The sequence below is a fragment of the Grampus griseus genome (genome assembly GCF_964374135.1).
Source record: "Grampus griseus genome assembly, chromosome: 13".
In the NCBI taxonomy this organism is placed as follows: Eukaryota; Metazoa; Chordata; class Mammalia; order Artiodactyla; family Delphinidae; genus Grampus; species Grampus griseus.
The window spans coordinates 68,405,733-68,422,906 of NC_139007.1; the positions used below are offsets into that span (position 1 = coordinate 68,405,733).

Below are 17,174 nucleotides of genomic sequence, written 5' to 3' on the forward strand. Positions count from 1 at the left end.
AGTGTAGCTGTACCTAATATATTAGCTATAGTTGTCCATCTGTTATTTATGTACTTGTCTCACACCCTTCTCCCAAAACTCTTCACACACCTCCCCTTGATAGCTTTCTGAAGGCAGCACTTGGATCTCTTTTGGGACCAGTATAGTTGGTCTGATGCTCAGTAAATGTCACCATCTGTTTCTTTGCACAGTGTTTTCTACAAAATAGGTGAACAACTAATTTTCATTAAAAGAGTAGGAAATATAAAATTTTAAATGATGAATATAAGAAAGACTTAGAAATATTTCCTATTCTTTTTTTAAAATTTTTTAAATTTTTTTTAACATCTTTATTGGGGTATAATTGCTTTACAATGGTGTGTTAGTTTCTGCTTTAAAACAAAGTGAATCAGTTATACATATACATATGTTCCCATATCTCTTCCCTCTTGCGTCTCCCTCCCTCCCACCCTCCCTATCCCACCCCTCCAGGCGAAAGTCTTATAAAATGGACAAAACCAATTTGGTTATGCACAACCATTAATTTTTGCTATAGTTTTGCTCAGTAATATTAGCCCCCTGTGCTTAAAAGTGGGGTGTGAAGGGTATCCATTGTCCTACTATCAGGATTATAATGAAGGCAACTTTCGGACCAAACCTGCTGTGCATATTAGCAAGCAGGCTGAAAAAAAATTTCATGCAGCCTGTTTCATGAGCTTGGAAAGCCAAGGCTCTCTGTCCTTTTGAAGGACATGAAGGTTTTAGTTGCAGGAAATGCAGCAATATTCTAGAGCTGTACAATGCAGTGTGAAGGCTGCTGTGACTAGTCCAAGCTAAGATGTGCTATAAGTGTGAAATACACACTGAATTTCAAAGACAGTAAGAAAAAAAGAATGTAAGGTATCAGTAGTTTAAAGTAAATTGAGTATATGTTGAAATGGCAATATTTTGATGTATTGGGTTAAATATTACTAAAATTATTTTTACCTCTTATTTTAAAGTGGCTACGAGAAAATTTAAAATTATCTATATTTCTATTGGACAATGCTGTTTTAGAGAAAAGATTTAGTTAGACTTATAGACAGCATCGGGTAACTAGAATCCTCCCAGCTAATGGCTGAACACAGGGCCTTAAGGGATCTAGCCTCCTAGACTTGCTAGATTTTATTGTTTAATCGATGCGGGGACATGTCTATAAAATATTTTGGCCAATGTAGATGCATTGAATAACACTAAATTCACCAGTGGGAGATTGTTTCTAATCTTCTAATTATGCCAGTTCTCAAGCCTCAGTAAAAGCACATTTCTCACATTCATTAAATTAATTAGCAAAGGCTCTGGTGTTAATGGCGGCACAGATAATTGATGCCTTTTTAGTGGCCACCTCTGGAGTTTAGCCTTTCTAATTAAATTACAGCTCACCATCTCTGGAGTGTTTTCTTGGGTTGGGACAACTATGAGCCCCTAGAGTGGTTTGCACACTGGAATATGTGTGTCCCCTTGTGGCCAGCTTTTCCAGGTTGTTTAAGCAACTTGAGGAGGCATCTTAGGTACCGGCCTTCTGCTTTCCCACCTTTCCTTTCAGGATTCCCCTCCTGCAGTTTACAAGAGAAAGACACACCTCTCACCCTCCCCAAATCTTACTGTGCTGCATTACTTTGAGGCACCAAACAAGGGGGCAGTTTCAAAATGTAAAGCAAAGAACACTTCCTTAAGAATTATTAAAATAGTCAGTGCCGGGGCTTCCCTGGTGGCACAGTGGTTGAGAGTCCACCTGCCAATGCAGAGGACACGGGTTCGTGCCCCAGTCCGGGAAGATCCCACATGATGCGGAGCGGCTGGGCCCGTGAGCCATGGCCGCCGAGCCTGCACGTCCGGAGCCTGTGCTCCGCAATGGGAGAGGCCACAGCAATGAGAGGCCCATGTACCGCAAAAAAAAAAAAAAAAAAAAAAAAAGTCAGTGCCTTACTACATCTGAGGCAAGGCTTTGTGTCCCCCTTCCGTCCGACCATCCATCCAACCATCTATCCACCCACCTACCTTAGAATGAGAATTCTAAAGTGAGCTTTTGCCCTGGAGTACATATGAATGTGGTTTTAATTTTTTTTAATTTTTAAAATTTTAATTAATTTATTTATTTGGCTGTACCTTGCTGCTTGCAGGATCATAGTTCCCTGACTAGGGATTGAACCTGGGCCTTGGCAGTGAAAGTGCCGAGCCCTAACCTCCTAACCACTGGACCGCCAGGGAATTCCCTGAACGTGGTTTTTATTTTATTTTAGTTTTTTAAATTGTAGTTTCTTTATTATGGAATATTTAAAATCTGAACTCGGTTTTTAAATAGAAAACTAAAGTCAGACTTCCCGTGTCAGAAATTATGTCTAATTTAGCTGATTAGTTTGACAGTGAGGACTAGTTTTGCCATTTAGGGAATAGAGGAGACATTTTCTATTAATCGAATGATCTAGATTTGCAGCTGCTTAACAATGTGCTGGGAGTTACATCTTTTTTTTTTTTTTTTTTGCGGTACGCGGGCCTCTCACTGTTGTGGCCTCTCCCGTTGCGGAGCACAGGCTCGGGATGCGCAGGCTCAGCGGCCGTGGCTTATGGGCCCAGCCGTTCCGCGGCATGTGGGATCTTCCCAGACCAGGGCACGAACCCGTGTCCCCTGCATTGGCAGGCAGACTCTCAACCACTGTGCCACCAGGGAAGCCCTGTAGTAGAGTTTTAATGGTGGTATACATGTTCCTGAGACTTGTGTGTTTTCATAGGGGAAACGACTCCTAATTTCCCTGCCACATTTCCAGATTAAGATTTAAATTGACATTTGTTGCTAGGTTCTGCTAAAAGAATTTTTGATGTGCATTTGAGCTGATGAAGTGAAAAAACAATTTAAACTAGTTTCCTTGAAGATTTTATCAGGCGGTATTGTTGATGTTTCTTGCTTCACTTCTCTTACCCATCACAGAAATAAAATTCCAAGCTGGGCAGCGGCCCTTGGATCTGTGTGAGCTTGTCAGAAGCGTTTTAAGAAGAGCAAAATATTTAGAGGAAGAATTTGGAAAATCAGCCTTAAGGGATTTAACACATTTTTCTTCTCCTAGTTCAGTCCCGTGTTTGTCCCCCTAATAGAGAAAGGTCAGTTATGGGTAAGATTTACTAAGCCGAGAAAGGCTTTGAGAAACGAAATGTTTTTTTTAAAAAATCCAAATCTAAAGAAAACACTTGTTTGGAATCCTGAAAGAATATATTTAGCATGTAAATTACACTTACTTAATGCATATATAAATAATCCAGTTCTATATAAATTTGTGTTGTCTGCTTACACATTTTTATTTTGGAAACATCAAAATAACTAATTGATTTGATAATGGAGAGTTGAACAAATTTGAGACTTGAAATTTGGTATAAATTTCTAGGAGGGCAAAATGATCAATCAGAATAGTGGGATTTAGGATTTTAAGTCCTGCTATCACTTTGCTAGCAAATTTTTACCTCCCTGAAACAAGAGACCTGGACCAAGGTTGTTAGCATAATTTTTTGTGGTGTGGAGGGCAGTTCTATACCAGTAAGTGTTCAGATTTGTTACATTTTAAAAATCTCATAATTGAAAAGCTGCAGGCTAATTCCTGTCTTTTACTGAATTCCTGTCTGGTAGAAGATAGGAGGTGTGTGTGTGTGTGTGTGTGTGTGTGTGTGTGTGTGTGTCTGTCTGTCTGAGAAAAGGGAAGTGTGAACTAAAGGCTTATTGAGATATAAATCCCTTTTCCCCCCTTTAACTGTACCAGGAAAATGAATAAAGCAGAGTGTTTATATATTTTGGAGTACTTTTGAAAAGTTTGAATGCAAGACAATTTATCTTTTACAAGCCAACACTTTATTTCATATCATTTACTTAGACTCATATTCAGACTTTGACCCTAAGATAAAGACTATCATAGAAACATTACCTTTTAATTTTTATAAACATCTCTGTATGATGGGAACCTATTTTTAAAATTTGATCTCATTCTATATGTGATACAATTGAAGGTTCTTAGTTATCATTTGCTAAGGTGACAGGTACTCATTTCTTGGTTCACACTATCTCTAGAGAGGAACCCAGTATTAGATATTTTAATATGTTTTTGAAAATAAGAAGGTTAAATGCTTGGAAAAGAGGTTAAGAAAAAATAAAATGCAGAAATGTAGAAAAATGAATATAAAATGTAAAATAAAATTTATTTTTCAAAATTTCCCCCATTTTATGGTAAAACTTACTAAATTGTATGAATTTTACAGAATTAAGAGAATTTAATATTTATGACCTTTATATATATTTTTGTTCATAGCAGAATTATTGGATTTTCCAAGTACTCTGAAGACTGATATTTAATATTAAATTCATATTGGTGGGGCTACTGTAGCACTCTGCAGGTTGATGTGTCTTCCTGCTTTATATACTACGTATAATCTCAGCTCTGTCTCTCTCGGAATTTTCTTAGAGAGCCGTTTTGTTTTTCATCCACTTGCCCCCTTTGTGTCTCAGAGTCAGTCTCCAGTTACCTTTATGGATCTGTAGAAGTGCACTCTTTTCTGTCGCTGCTGCTATATTTATTCCAGGAGTGACCTTTTAATTACAAACTCTCCTTCCCGAACAGAGTAAGGCCCAAAGATACCACTAACTTAGTGAAGTAGTGGGTCAACGTCTAATCATGCTATTAGGGATGAGTGAGGAGGTCTGGGTTGAAGGCAGCCCTTTGAAACTGATGCGTTGAGGGCAGAACACACTTGAGCCTTCTCTCTTATTATTTTGCTGTTATCACGTGGGAAGCAGCTTGGCAGTATGCACGGTAGTGGAACAAGCAGCGTGTATATATACAGACAGAACCACAGCTTTCTGCGCCGTTCCAAATATGCCTTACGTAGCTTTCAGAACTACTCAGGGACTGTTAACATGCTGCTTTGTAGGATTTAAGCCAACAATGACTCTGCTAGTTTTAACAGAGAATTGGGGAGCAGTTGAAGAGGATATGATTAGAAGTAACAGAAAGGGTAATATGGGTATTTATCTGCCTTGTTCACATATATACTATAATAATAATTATGATTAGAACAACAACAAAGAGCTCAATGCCAGCTCCTTCCCAAGTGTTTTCCACTTACATCCGCAAATCCCCGCAATGCCCTTGTAAGTGTTACTCATTCCCATTTTACATGGCTTCCTTATACCTAACTAAGTCACTCTGCCCATCTCCAAGAAGTTCAGGATGCTTTAGTTTCGTAAGGTCAGTTTTTATTTGTGTGGCCTGGAAAATGAATTTGTAATCCAGACCAAAGTTGGTCATTTTTGAAAAAAAAAACTACTCTGATTTCTCGGCTTGTAAAACGTGTAGATTGCTTTTATAGATCGTTAAAACTTTGTCCTGTCAGTCTTACTACAGGAAAACGGGTTATGGAATTGGCTATAAACCTTACAGTAGTGTTTGTTTTGGAGGGTGTAGGACTTGTATGAAAAGGAGGGAAGTCATGAGTTTCTTAGTTGCTAAAGGATAGCTTTGATTTTTGTGTTGAATGTTCTACAGCATTTTTATCATGCTGAAACTGCACTTAAACAAAATGCAACAGAAAGTATCGCGTATAATACTTTGAAACTGAAGTCCTGATTCTTTCCTCATGGATGTGGGTTTAATGGCCGGTGGTAATATGCCGAGGTGTGGAGTGAGAAGGCCAGCTTCCTGGGAAGGTGCCCGGGTCTCCCTCTGCTACAGGCATTCGTTAGCAGGCTCCATACATGCTGAACTCGTCAGCCATCCCTTCTTCATTAGCTGTGGATCATTGTGCCTCATGAACTCTACTAATAGACAATTTAAAACTCTCCAGGATGGAGATAATCTTATTTAGCACCCTGAGTAAAGGTACAAGCTCTCATACGTTTCCCTCTCTCTCCTTTTCCCTCCCACAGATGAACACAATGACGTGCAGAAGAAAACTTTTACCAAATGGATAAATGCTCGATTTTCAAAGGTAACAGAGTATTTCAAAAACTTTGATGATTCAGATGTCTCATTCTGGTTGATGGAGTTTGGTTGGAGGTGCAGTTTGTTTTCCCCATGAAATGTTGACCTAACAGAAATCTCCTGAGTGTGCAGATACATGTATTTTTCCTTTATTCTCTCTATAATATGTTTACATGGAAATTCTGGTGTAAACAGTTCATGGTACAAACATTCATGGTGTAAACAGCTCTTTATTTTTACCTACCATTCTCTAGATACCAAGGTGACAGTGTGCTGCTTTGGACTCTGTGAATTCTTGGTACATTTAGGAAATAATATCTCATGGGGGAAATTTCGTGTTAACTTAGCTAAAAAGATGATGATTTCATTTGTGCCTGGTTAAAAGCAAGTTGGTATCATTCAGGTGGCCTTTCTACCTCATGTAGAAATGTTTAGGGATTGTCATACTCATGGTTATGGCTCATAATGCTTATCTGCCCTGTGTTTCTTTTTTTGTGAACTTCCTCACTTATTTCCCCCAAATCTGTTCTATCTCAGCATTTCTAACCCACCTGGAACATAATCAATGTTTTGATCAATATTTTTTAGGGACAGAGAATCCTGAAGAGAGAAATTGATAGTGCTATTTTTAAACTTGTTCTAATATAATTATCCACTGGTTATTGGAGTTGGAATTTTGTCCTCTAAATCTGAGACGGGAGGAGAATTTTCAGGTTAATGGATTATAGAACTACACTATAGCAAGATAAAATAAAGAGAGACCCGTTTTGGGGCTTTAAATTCAAACATTTCATATTTTTCTATTTGAGAAGGTTGCAAAGGCCAGGAAAATAAACATTGGTATTTCTTTGAGGCAAAATGAGAATGTTTTAGGATTGCTTTGAGTAACAGTGCAGTTTAAAAATTGTTCCACATCCCACTATTTACAATTGGTTATCTGATTGCAATGTATTTTTAGGTTTTGCAAGTTTTTGTTGAGGGCTATTTTATCTTGCTTCTGAGAATGTAAGGAATGTGAAAACTGCCTGACTTTGACAGAGGGTCAAGAAGAAGAATTACTCTCTTAATTGGTGGTTTTATGTGTGGGATTATTCCAAAGCAGACATAGGTGTTTTTTGGTAAATTTTTATTTGTTTTGTTCAAGAGGCACAGGTAACATCTGGTAGATTCAACATTATTGAAAACTTTTGAAGTATCTATCTTCGTGTGACCAGATTATGGGCAACATAATTTTAGGAACTAAAAGGGTCTGGACATGAGATATTTTATCCCAAGGGTTTCATGAGTGCTCAGTTGTGTAAGATTATCCATCCTGACTATTACTGAGGATAATATGGTCATTTTCTAGGTAGAGCAAGTTAAGCAGACCTAGTTTTTAGAGCTTATTTGAGTCATTGGGGAAGAATTACCTTAGAACTGATTTTGAAGACCGATTTGAAAGCTTCATAGTCTTGGTAGACCTACATTTAAACTAGGTGAATTACTTTTGTTCCTGTTCTGTGAGACAAGAGAGAGGTAGACAGTATGATAGGACACAAAAAGGGGAAAAGTAGGAGAATAGAGATTTTTAGACAATTGAGATTTTAGACAATTGAGAAAGAATAATTGAAAATGTTTAACCTTATCATTATTGCCATGAATTTGGCTCAGACAAGACATTACCTTGACAGCATGTGATAGACTTTTGAACTGGGGCATCGCCCAGCAGATCCATGTCATTTCCAGGTCCACAGCCATTATTGATACATGCAAAGTTAGAACCCTGAACTCAGTGCTGCCCAGGTGCTCCTTCACTCTGAGCTTTAAAAATACCCTCACTGCAGTTATTGTCCTGTGACTTCTTTTCCACCGAACGGTTCTCAGTATATGTTGACCATTTGGGTCCTGTACCCAACCAAATTCTCTCAAGAAGTATCTCAATATTTGTCACGGGTCATTGATATCTTTAAAAAGACCTGAACACAAAGTCCAGTAGTACTAGAATAGTTTATTTAGTGAACTTGATATTTAAATTTATACATTTATAATGTATATGTTATTTTGTAATATTAAATGAGGTCTTTAAGTCCCATGTAAATTCTTTGCCCCAGGAAGCTTGTAATTATTACCAAGACAATGAAAAGACCAGGTAATGTTATCATTTTTAGTAGGTCCAGTTATGTAAACTGACATGGAAGCTAAAAGCTTGTTGTTGTTGTTGTTTTTCAAGAACAAATTTTATTAAGGCCTCTATTAGATTTTTTTTCAAGAACAATTTTTTATTAAGGCCACTGTTAAAAGCTTGTTTTGTTTGGAGAAAAATGTCAAAGTAGAGCTGACCCTGGAAACATTTCCTTTCAGATTACTTCTAGTAAGAAATCAAAGTCTAGAAGGAAATTAGGATGGGTCTAGAACACATTTATCAAAGGAATTAGGACTATTTGGATATATAAAAAAAGGAGAGCTCATAGCAGTCACACTAAACTTCAGCCACTTTTTTTCCTTTCCTCTGGCTGTTTTAATTCCGTAAGTCTGGCTGTTTCCATGCTGGTGATTGGGAAAGGGAATAATAGTTCTAAAACTGGGAGATTTCCATAAACTCCCCACAGACTCTTCCTGAGTTGGGATAAGGTTGTATTTGGGCATGGTGTCAGTAAGTAATCCAGAGGCTAGCAAGAGAAAAAAAAATCCTATTGAGGGGAACAGATTTTATTTCATTTCTTTTTTATCCATGGCCTTTGGTATATTTTGATGGACTTTAAAATATAATTATTAACTGCGTCCGCTTATTCTGTGCAGTATGAGTCCCTCTACAGAGCAATAGTGCCCCTGTGCTGAGAAATCCAAACAGCCCCTGATGGCATCTTCTGCCATTTAGGAATTTGTTTTAAATTCCTCCCCTGGACATCTCCTTGAGGCACCCCACCCCCCACCCCCCTGCCCCCAGCCAAAGTCTCAAGTGCCAAATCTTGTTGATTCTAGAGCCATATACATTCAACATTAACACTGTCCATTTTTCTCCATCTTTTCTGACACCCCCCTTTGCCAAGTCATTATTATCTGAGTTAGGAATAACTGCGAAAGACTTTACAATGAGCAGAAAAATTAGTGGGAGTCCTGTCAGCTCAGCCATCTGGGTTATCTGCTTTCCATCATCTTTGAGCTACTGTACAACTCAGTGAGTTGTAGAAAAAGATAGTAATGCAAATGATTCTTTATCCATAAAAATGCAAAGTAGCTGGAATGCAATTGATTATTTCCCCTTGGATAGACTTGTTTTTGCATCTGTTGTAAATTTATTTCAACTTTCCTTTATTGCATACAAACATGTGTTTTTTTTTTGTTTTTTGTTTTTTTTGGCAGTACGTGGGCCTCTCACTGTTGTGGCCTCTCCCGTTGCGGAGCACAGGCTCCGGACGCGCAGGCTCAGCGGCCATGGCTCACGGGCCCAGCCGCTCTGCAGCATGTGGGATCCTCCCGGACCAGGGCATGAACCCATGTCCCCTGCATTGGCAGGCAGACTGTCAACCACTGTGCTACCAGGGAAGCCCGATGCTCTATATTCTTAAAGTGTTAGCTTTTGAAGCACTTATCATAATTGTCCTTTAAATAATTGCATCTCAAAATATTTGTCTCTCCTTTCCTAGACAGTGGTATGCTGCATGGGTGCAGGGCTTCTGGCATTTAGTAAGCACCCAGTGAGTGTTTGTAGGCTTAATAAATAAATGAATGGCAGTGACAGAAACATACATTTAAATACCTAATACTGTATATATCCATAGACCGGTTGGAAGTGGTTGTATTGGAATTAGATGGGAGTAGAGTGTAGAATTGAGTGCAAAATGGCATAAATTGTGTTATTTCCTGGAAACGAATGCATCGGGGCTTTTGCTCCATTTATTCACAAAAACAAATCCAGCGATGCAAAGTTTCTGCATTTACCTGGTGTCTTGGAGATGTGCTGGAGAGATTGTTAAATCATCATTTGGATTTAATACATATGATTCTCTTATTTATGGGATAGGATTCTTCGAATAGGTTCCATCTACTAAATTCGTGGTGATGAAAAATGAGATTTAAAACCAGCTCAATTCATTTCTCGATAAGGGATTTGGTAAACAGCTTGAGAATACTGAATAATATTTTGATAGCTAAGATAGCATTCACTATAAATATACATTCTTTTTTGCTGCAAGTCCTTGTTACTATGTCACAGAATACACACCACTGTGGAGTCTGGGTATCCTGAGAAGTAACACAGTGTAGAATAACTTATGATTGTTGGGTTTTGAGAAGTTATGAAGAGCTCGGGAGAAAATGATTATCTAAAGGAGATCAGAATTAGGAAATTAAATACTTATTCCTGGATATGCTGCTCATTTATTTGTGACCTTGGGCAAATTACTAGCCGATTTTTTTCAGGTCACTTGATTTTTATTCCTTTAGCTATAAAACACACTTGAGCGTAATAGCTTGCCTCATGTTGCTAAGAAATATTGAGGCATTATTGTGAAACATTATAGGAGATTATAATTACTTAGGAATGCTAAATTAAAACTCTATCAGGGACCACCCCCTCCCAAACTTGTGGTAATCCCTGATCCGTGCTATTCATATATTTTAAACCAGAAGCAGAAAAAAGCATTGGCTCATTAAGCCCACTTTATTCCACTGTCTGGTGGGTAAAGGTTGAGGGTTCTGTTCACTCTGAGTCTAAGAGCCTCATTTGTTAGTGAGCTGTTTTCCCGAGGGAGGCAGTGAAGGCCTCACGGTCCCAGCGTTGGGAAATTTGTTCTGACTTTGAGCCTGCATTTTCTCTGGCTGACTTGCAGAGCTGCTCATCTGTCAGAGCAGAGACGTACACATTGCAGAAGCACTTTTATCAGTTTGCTGAGGTGGTTCTCAAAGGAAGTTTGAAAATAAAGGTTAGGTAGAGAACAGGCCAACTTAAAAATGCTGAACTTCACTTTGGGCAGATTTCTGCTTTTTCTTTTTCGAAGACAAAGATGAGCCAAGTTTTCATTTAGTTACTATTCCACACTTGAACTTTAAATTGATAGGACTTAAGAGGACATCTGTGAAGCATGTTTTACACGTTTCGGCGTGAAGAACGATTCCAGTGTGTTCCATTTGAGACAGTGGGACATTGCTTTCAGTGTCCGGTTGTTTGCAACTTTGTTCACGTGGGAAGTGGTTGGCCACAAAAATAGACGTGGGAAAGGATGTGTAGGTGGGTGCAACAAAAGCAGTCTGTAGATGTTTAGTCCTCTTTTTAGTATCGTGAAGGAGACTGTACAGGCTTCCTTGTGTGATGATAAATAACATCTATAGTAGAGATTTGAGCTGGAGTTACACACTGGGTCTACCATTGATTTATTTTCATGAATATGTGTATGACGACTCAACTCATTGTTTTAGGGGGCCATAAATATTCAAGTGGTTCCTTAAGTTTCAGTTTATGTCTGTTCACCGGTGCCCCTAAAGCAAAGAATAAAATGCATTTCATATTCCTAAACAGCTTCCAGACATGTTTTAGCTATATTATGTAAATATGTTTGGGTTTTTTTTTGCTGTTGTTTGTTTTCATTCAGTTTGATTGTTTTGCTTCCAAACATTATACTTGTAGAGTGACTTTCACCTAGTTACTGTGGTTAAATTAAAGAAACTATACATAAATATTATTTAACATGCTGTGTTTGTACATATTGAGGACTTAATAAATGATTTTGATTGAGCCTATTAGTATTTGTAATCGTTAAAACAAATTTGGAAATTTGGTAGTATATGCTGTGTCTTTGTAATTGATGATCAATTTTGGTATTGATCTGCTGAGAAGAAATTCCTTTTCACCCTTCACCTAGAGAGGGGAGAGCAGAGCCACCTACCTTGTGCTTTTGCATTCAGCCCATGTGACCCCACCATCTCCCCCTTCAGAGGTGGGCTCTGATTGGTGCGTGGATGAGTAGGTCTAGGTCACCGTGGGCCAGTGAGTTATAAAGAGAGGATTGTTGAAGAGGTGGTGGTTTTGGGGGAAAGAAGCTCTTTCTGTTAAAGAGGACTAGGAGACCCTGGGACCATTTTCAACTGTACTTTTGCCTTAGGAAGCTTTTAGCTCCAAGGGCTACTGGTGGGCACCCTCCAAGCATGGCTAATCATGAGGGGAGCCAGACTGGGTGGGAAGTGGAGGTATCTGACACTGTTATTTTTATTTTTATAATCTGTTGGGAAAATAAAAAAAATCCTCTCACAAAAGATCTTTATTCAACGTAGAATACAGAGAAAACACTTTGTTATTGAATACTCATATCAGATGAGGTGCATGCAGGCAGTTGGTAGAAGACCAGAAAGTCTGGACAGAATTTCACACAAACATACAGTAAAGTAGAATAAAGAACAACGAGAGGGGGCTTCCCTGGTGGCGCAGTGGTTGAGAGTCCACCTGCCGATATAGGGGACATGGGTTCGTGCCCCGGTCCGGGAAGATCCCACATGCCGCGGAGCGGCTGGGCCCGTGAGCCGTGGCTGCTGAGCCTGCGCGTCCGGAGCCTGTGCTCTGCAACGGGAGAGGCCACAATGGTGAGAGGCCCGCGTACCGCAAAAAAAAAAAAGAACAAGTGTGTACCTCCTGGAGAGACAAATGGATTGTCCTTGTGCTGGTCTCCTGTCAACCTCCAGAGAGACTTTTGAGTTAATTTTGAGGTCTTTGTTATTTTGTTTTGGAAAGTTGGAGATGGGTTTATCTACTTCCTGACCAAAAAATTGGGCCTATTATGTTTTTAAGGAGACACCCTAAGGAGAAAGAAGGGACAAGGCAGCTGCCTCTCCTTTATTAAACAAAGGAAATGTTCTCTCTTCCTTTACATTATCATTATCAATGCCCTAACTAGTGCCACACCCTGGTCCCATGGAAGCCTATCTTTTGAGGAGCTGCATTCTTCAAACATTTCCAGTGCTTTGCCAGTTGTACATATATGGAATGAGCTGTATTGTTTGTTGAGTCGGCCTGCAGACCTTGCCTGATGGGCATATGGAGTTGGGGTTTATTCAGCCTGCAGGCCTCGCCTGGTTATTTGCCCATGGAGTGTGCAAGTGGCCCTGCCCCTGGCCGCCAGGCGTGGGAGCCCACACGTGGTTCCTTATCATCCCAGTTTTCTCAGCACTATCTCGGTTACTTTGCTTACCAAAATCAAGGTAAAAATTCTGTTACATGCTGTTTGACTTTTGATTCTCTGAAAGATATTTGATTTAGCTTGTGTCTTATAGTTTTTTGTAATTTCTAAGGTAAATGCACCTTCATTGCTTTGATTCCATTGTAAGCACTGCATAAATCCCTGCTGTGTAGTTACTATGACACGAGTAGGATTACCTGAGCCATCTGTTTCTCCAGTCTCTCTCTCCCTTTTCTTCTTTTCCCCCCTCTTTCCAAACAAGCTTCTAAGCGGAATCTTGTTCGGTTCTTAAGAACTTGTGCTGAGCACCATGAATTCATAAAGAGAACGGCTGAGAGCCATACACTTACGAATTCTTTAAGCGACTGTGGCACATTTTGCTGGTTTTCGTTTGTCAAGGTGCTTAACGACCTCCTTGGGCATTTTATTGCACTCATTTTGCTTTTCAGTCGACAGCAATGCTGCTTTCACTCTTTCACCATGGGGCTGAATCATAAAGTAGACATTGAAGATTATGCATTCTTCATTTCATCCATTAAGCTATATGTGTCGTAACTGTGATGAACCTAATTTCATCAGTTTGCTTAATTTTAACTAGAGATACCACTTTTTAAACAATCTATATTTATTTTATACAGTAATACACATTACAAAAATTAGATAATAGAAGAAATCCAAAGAGACTTTTTTTTTTTTTTTTTTTTGGTGGTACGCGGGCCTCTCACTGTTGTGGCCTCTCCTGTTGCGGAGCACAGGCTCTGGACGCCCAGGCTCAGCGGCCATGGCTCACAGGCCCAGCCGCTCCGCGGCATGTGGGATCTTCCCGGACCGGGGCACGAACCCATGTCCCGTCCATCAGCAGGCGGACTCTCGACCACTGCGCCACCAGGGAAGCCGCAAAGAGATTTTTTAAAACCACTTGTAATTCCATCATCAAGAGAAAAAGTACATTTCTGTTGTAAAATACTTAAAAGAAATCCATTTACACATAAACATAACCGAAATGACATTGTACCTAGTGCTCACTGATACATTATTGGTTTTTAAGAAAATGAAAAATTACAAGAGCTACATTTTTATTAGTGCTGAGATTTGGGATTCATAAATTAAAGATTCTGGTTTTTAAAATATTAAAAGAAATATTAAATTAAATCATTCACTTCTTTTTGAGTTTTTAAAATAACCAACTCCTTGCAAAAAAAATCACTCAAAAAAAAAGAGAGACTATAAAACTTACAATATGTTATCACATGCTGGAGCATCATTTTAAAATTGATTGGGGTGTCAGATTGACTTGAGAAGAATGCAAAAACATTATGGTATAAACACTATGTATGTGTATATATATATATATATGTATGCCATATAAATCCATGTGTATGATACAGAATTACACACACACACAGACACATACATACCCACACATGCTGTAAACAGTGGGGATATTAACTGAATTGAATAGACTGCCTCAAATCCTGTTTTGAAAATAGGAAGAGTATAAATAAATGACAGAGTAATCAAACAGTGTGAAAGGGCTCAAATTTATTATTTGTAAGGTACCATCATCAGACATGGTAGTGGTGAAAGCATCTAAAAACTGTTATCTTTTCACTCTTCTCCATATTATACACAGTTAATAACTTCATTATTTATAATGGGATTAGGTAAATCACAGGATAGACTCTGTACTATATTTCTTATTTGGTGCAAATTTGGCAGAATCAAGGTAGCTCATAAATCCCTTTTGCTCTGCTCCCCATGCTTGTTGGTACAGATTTTGTTTACTCTGTTTAGATTCTGAGTGCCACGAAGGCACAGACTGCGCTTGTCCTCCCTCACTTGGTTAGTGTCAGCAGGGCACACCACATAAAGGAGGCCGTCTTCTGAACCCAGAATCCAAGCCCCACTTCTACTTCTGGTTTGTTTGTTGTCCCTACAAAGCATTAACATTTCACCCTTTTAAGGACTGCGAACTGCACTTCCTAAATTTTGCTTTCTTATTCAATCTTTCATGGACTTTTTTTTTCCATTACTACTACTACTGCTGCTGAAAAACTTGACCTACGATGGAAATAATTATGATTTGCGAGTATTGAAGAAAGGGGAGAATAATTCAGTATTAGATTATTAGATTAGAGAGAGGGCGGAGAGCAGATCACATGGGATCTCTTATTTGGAGTTTGAATTGTATTTCCCCGTGATGGGAGTCCATTAGGTTAAAGCAGAGACATGACACGATGTGATCTGCACCTTGAAATTAGAGTTATTCTGACTCTTATGCAGAAGTAAAGAGGTTGGTTGGCCTGGTATTGGAGATGTGCATGAGAGTGGGGCCACTAAGGAGTAGTGGTCACCTTCGGAATGTGTTTTCGGAGGTAGAAATGACAGGGTTGGTATGGATTAGACATGAGGAATGAGTGAAAGGAGAAGAATCTGGTGTGACTCCTTTGTTTTTTCGGACTGCGCAAGTATAATGACTCTGCTGGTATTTTGCAATCAATCGTATTCCCTAGTCTGTGGGTGGTGGTGGTGGTGGTGGTGTGTGTCCGTCCTTTCCACAGAGTTTCTCAGTTCCTCAGAGGACTCACTGTTGACTGATCTTGTATTTCCCTGTATGTAGTTACGCCCTATGAGAGAGATTACCAGTCATCCTAGGATCCAGTATGCCTGTAGACAAGATTTGTTGATCCGGCACAGTGTTTTAGGACATTACAAATATCAGGAGATTATACACATAAATTCAGATTTCCAGCTCTTTTGAGAAACCAGAAGTCCTACCAACAGTGGGCTGGGATTCTCAAATGGCCACTGCTGGCTGAAACTGAGCACTGGCTCTTTCAGCCTTTAGGGCTGGCTGATTCACCAGGTCTGATGGACCCATCAGGTTGGCCGCATTCAACTGAACCATCACGTATCCATGACTGTATCTGCAGCCCTTGCCTTCCCTCAGACCCCGGCTTATCCCTCCTGCATTGTGATGACAGTTTGCTTCTGTCCTCTGACATTTTCGATTCAGGAGCTTCAGTATCTCAGCTGTATTAACGCTGGTCCCTGTTGGAGTCAAAATGGTGTTAGAACTGGTGTTAAGAGAGTTCAAAGAAGTACAGGGGACCAGGGGATGAGAGGAGGCAGCCAAAGCGAGTCACCTGTGACATCTGTCGTTTGGATTCCTATCATGTGGCCTTTGAAATTTTTTTTTAAGGTTAAATGCGATGCAAGGCTTATCTGTCTTCCAAGTTCAAGATTATTCATTTGTACTATTTTGTGTTTATTGGAAAACTGTGGAAACCCTTGCTTGTAAATGGGGAGGGTGACCTGAACTTGGTGTTTCTGCAGGGCCAGGCACAAAGGAGGTATTCACCAAATATTTGTCCAGTTGAATTATTAAACTGTATTCTGTCTGTCAGAGAAGTTTCTGCAAATAAGTCTTCACAAAGAATCAAAAATCTAAATAAGACTTTAACCGTCAGGCTGAATCAGGTCTTATTTTTATTAAACGATGACTTCTGACATTTCCCAACTGTTTCCCAGGGTGGATCCTATGTTTAGAGCCTGTGATTCAGAAGTACCAGAGATGCTTTAAAGCCATAAGCTTGGAAAAAAACTTCATTCTGAGTTCATTTAAATGTGGTATATATCTTGCTGCCCTCTTTGGGAAGTCATTAAATATACCTCCTCTGCCACACCACTGATTAACTGTTTCCTTCCCTATATGTCATGACCCTGTGACCTCATAATTTTAGTAGCAGTTTAGTGTGGACTTTGAGAACCTGGATTTGGAGTCAGATCTTGTGGTATCACATCCTAGTTCTGCCTCTCGCTCGTCATGTCACCTCTGTGTCTCAGTTTTCTTACCTTAAAGTTCTATCATAAAGAAACAAAGAATGCATCTAAATCTCTTAGAGCATATCTGATACATAGTAAGTCATGCTATTATTATGTCTAGGGACATTTCATGTTTCCGTTGTCTGTTTTTGTATGGCCCACGAGCTAAGAATGGTTTTCACATTTTTAGGTGGTTGCAAAAAGTCAAAAAAAGAAGAATATT

The 17,174-nt window shown here is 39.3% G+C and overlaps 1 protein-coding gene across 4 annotated transcripts in view; it reads left to right on the plus strand.

The window, feature by feature from the left end:
• Window positions 1-17,174, plus strand: part of UTRN (utrophin) — a gene marked incomplete at its 3' end in the record, with an annotated part of 496,004 nt that overhangs the window by 89,105 nt on the left and 389,725 nt on the right. For all 4 annotated transcript variants that reach the window (XM_082668645.1, XM_082668646.1, XM_082668647.1 and 1 more), the window contains one exon: window positions 5,924-5,985. In XM_082668645.1, coding sequence (XP_082524771.1) covers window positions 5,924-5,985 — 62 coding nt within the window. The remainder of the gene's footprint in view (window positions 1-5,923; window positions 5,986-17,174) is intronic.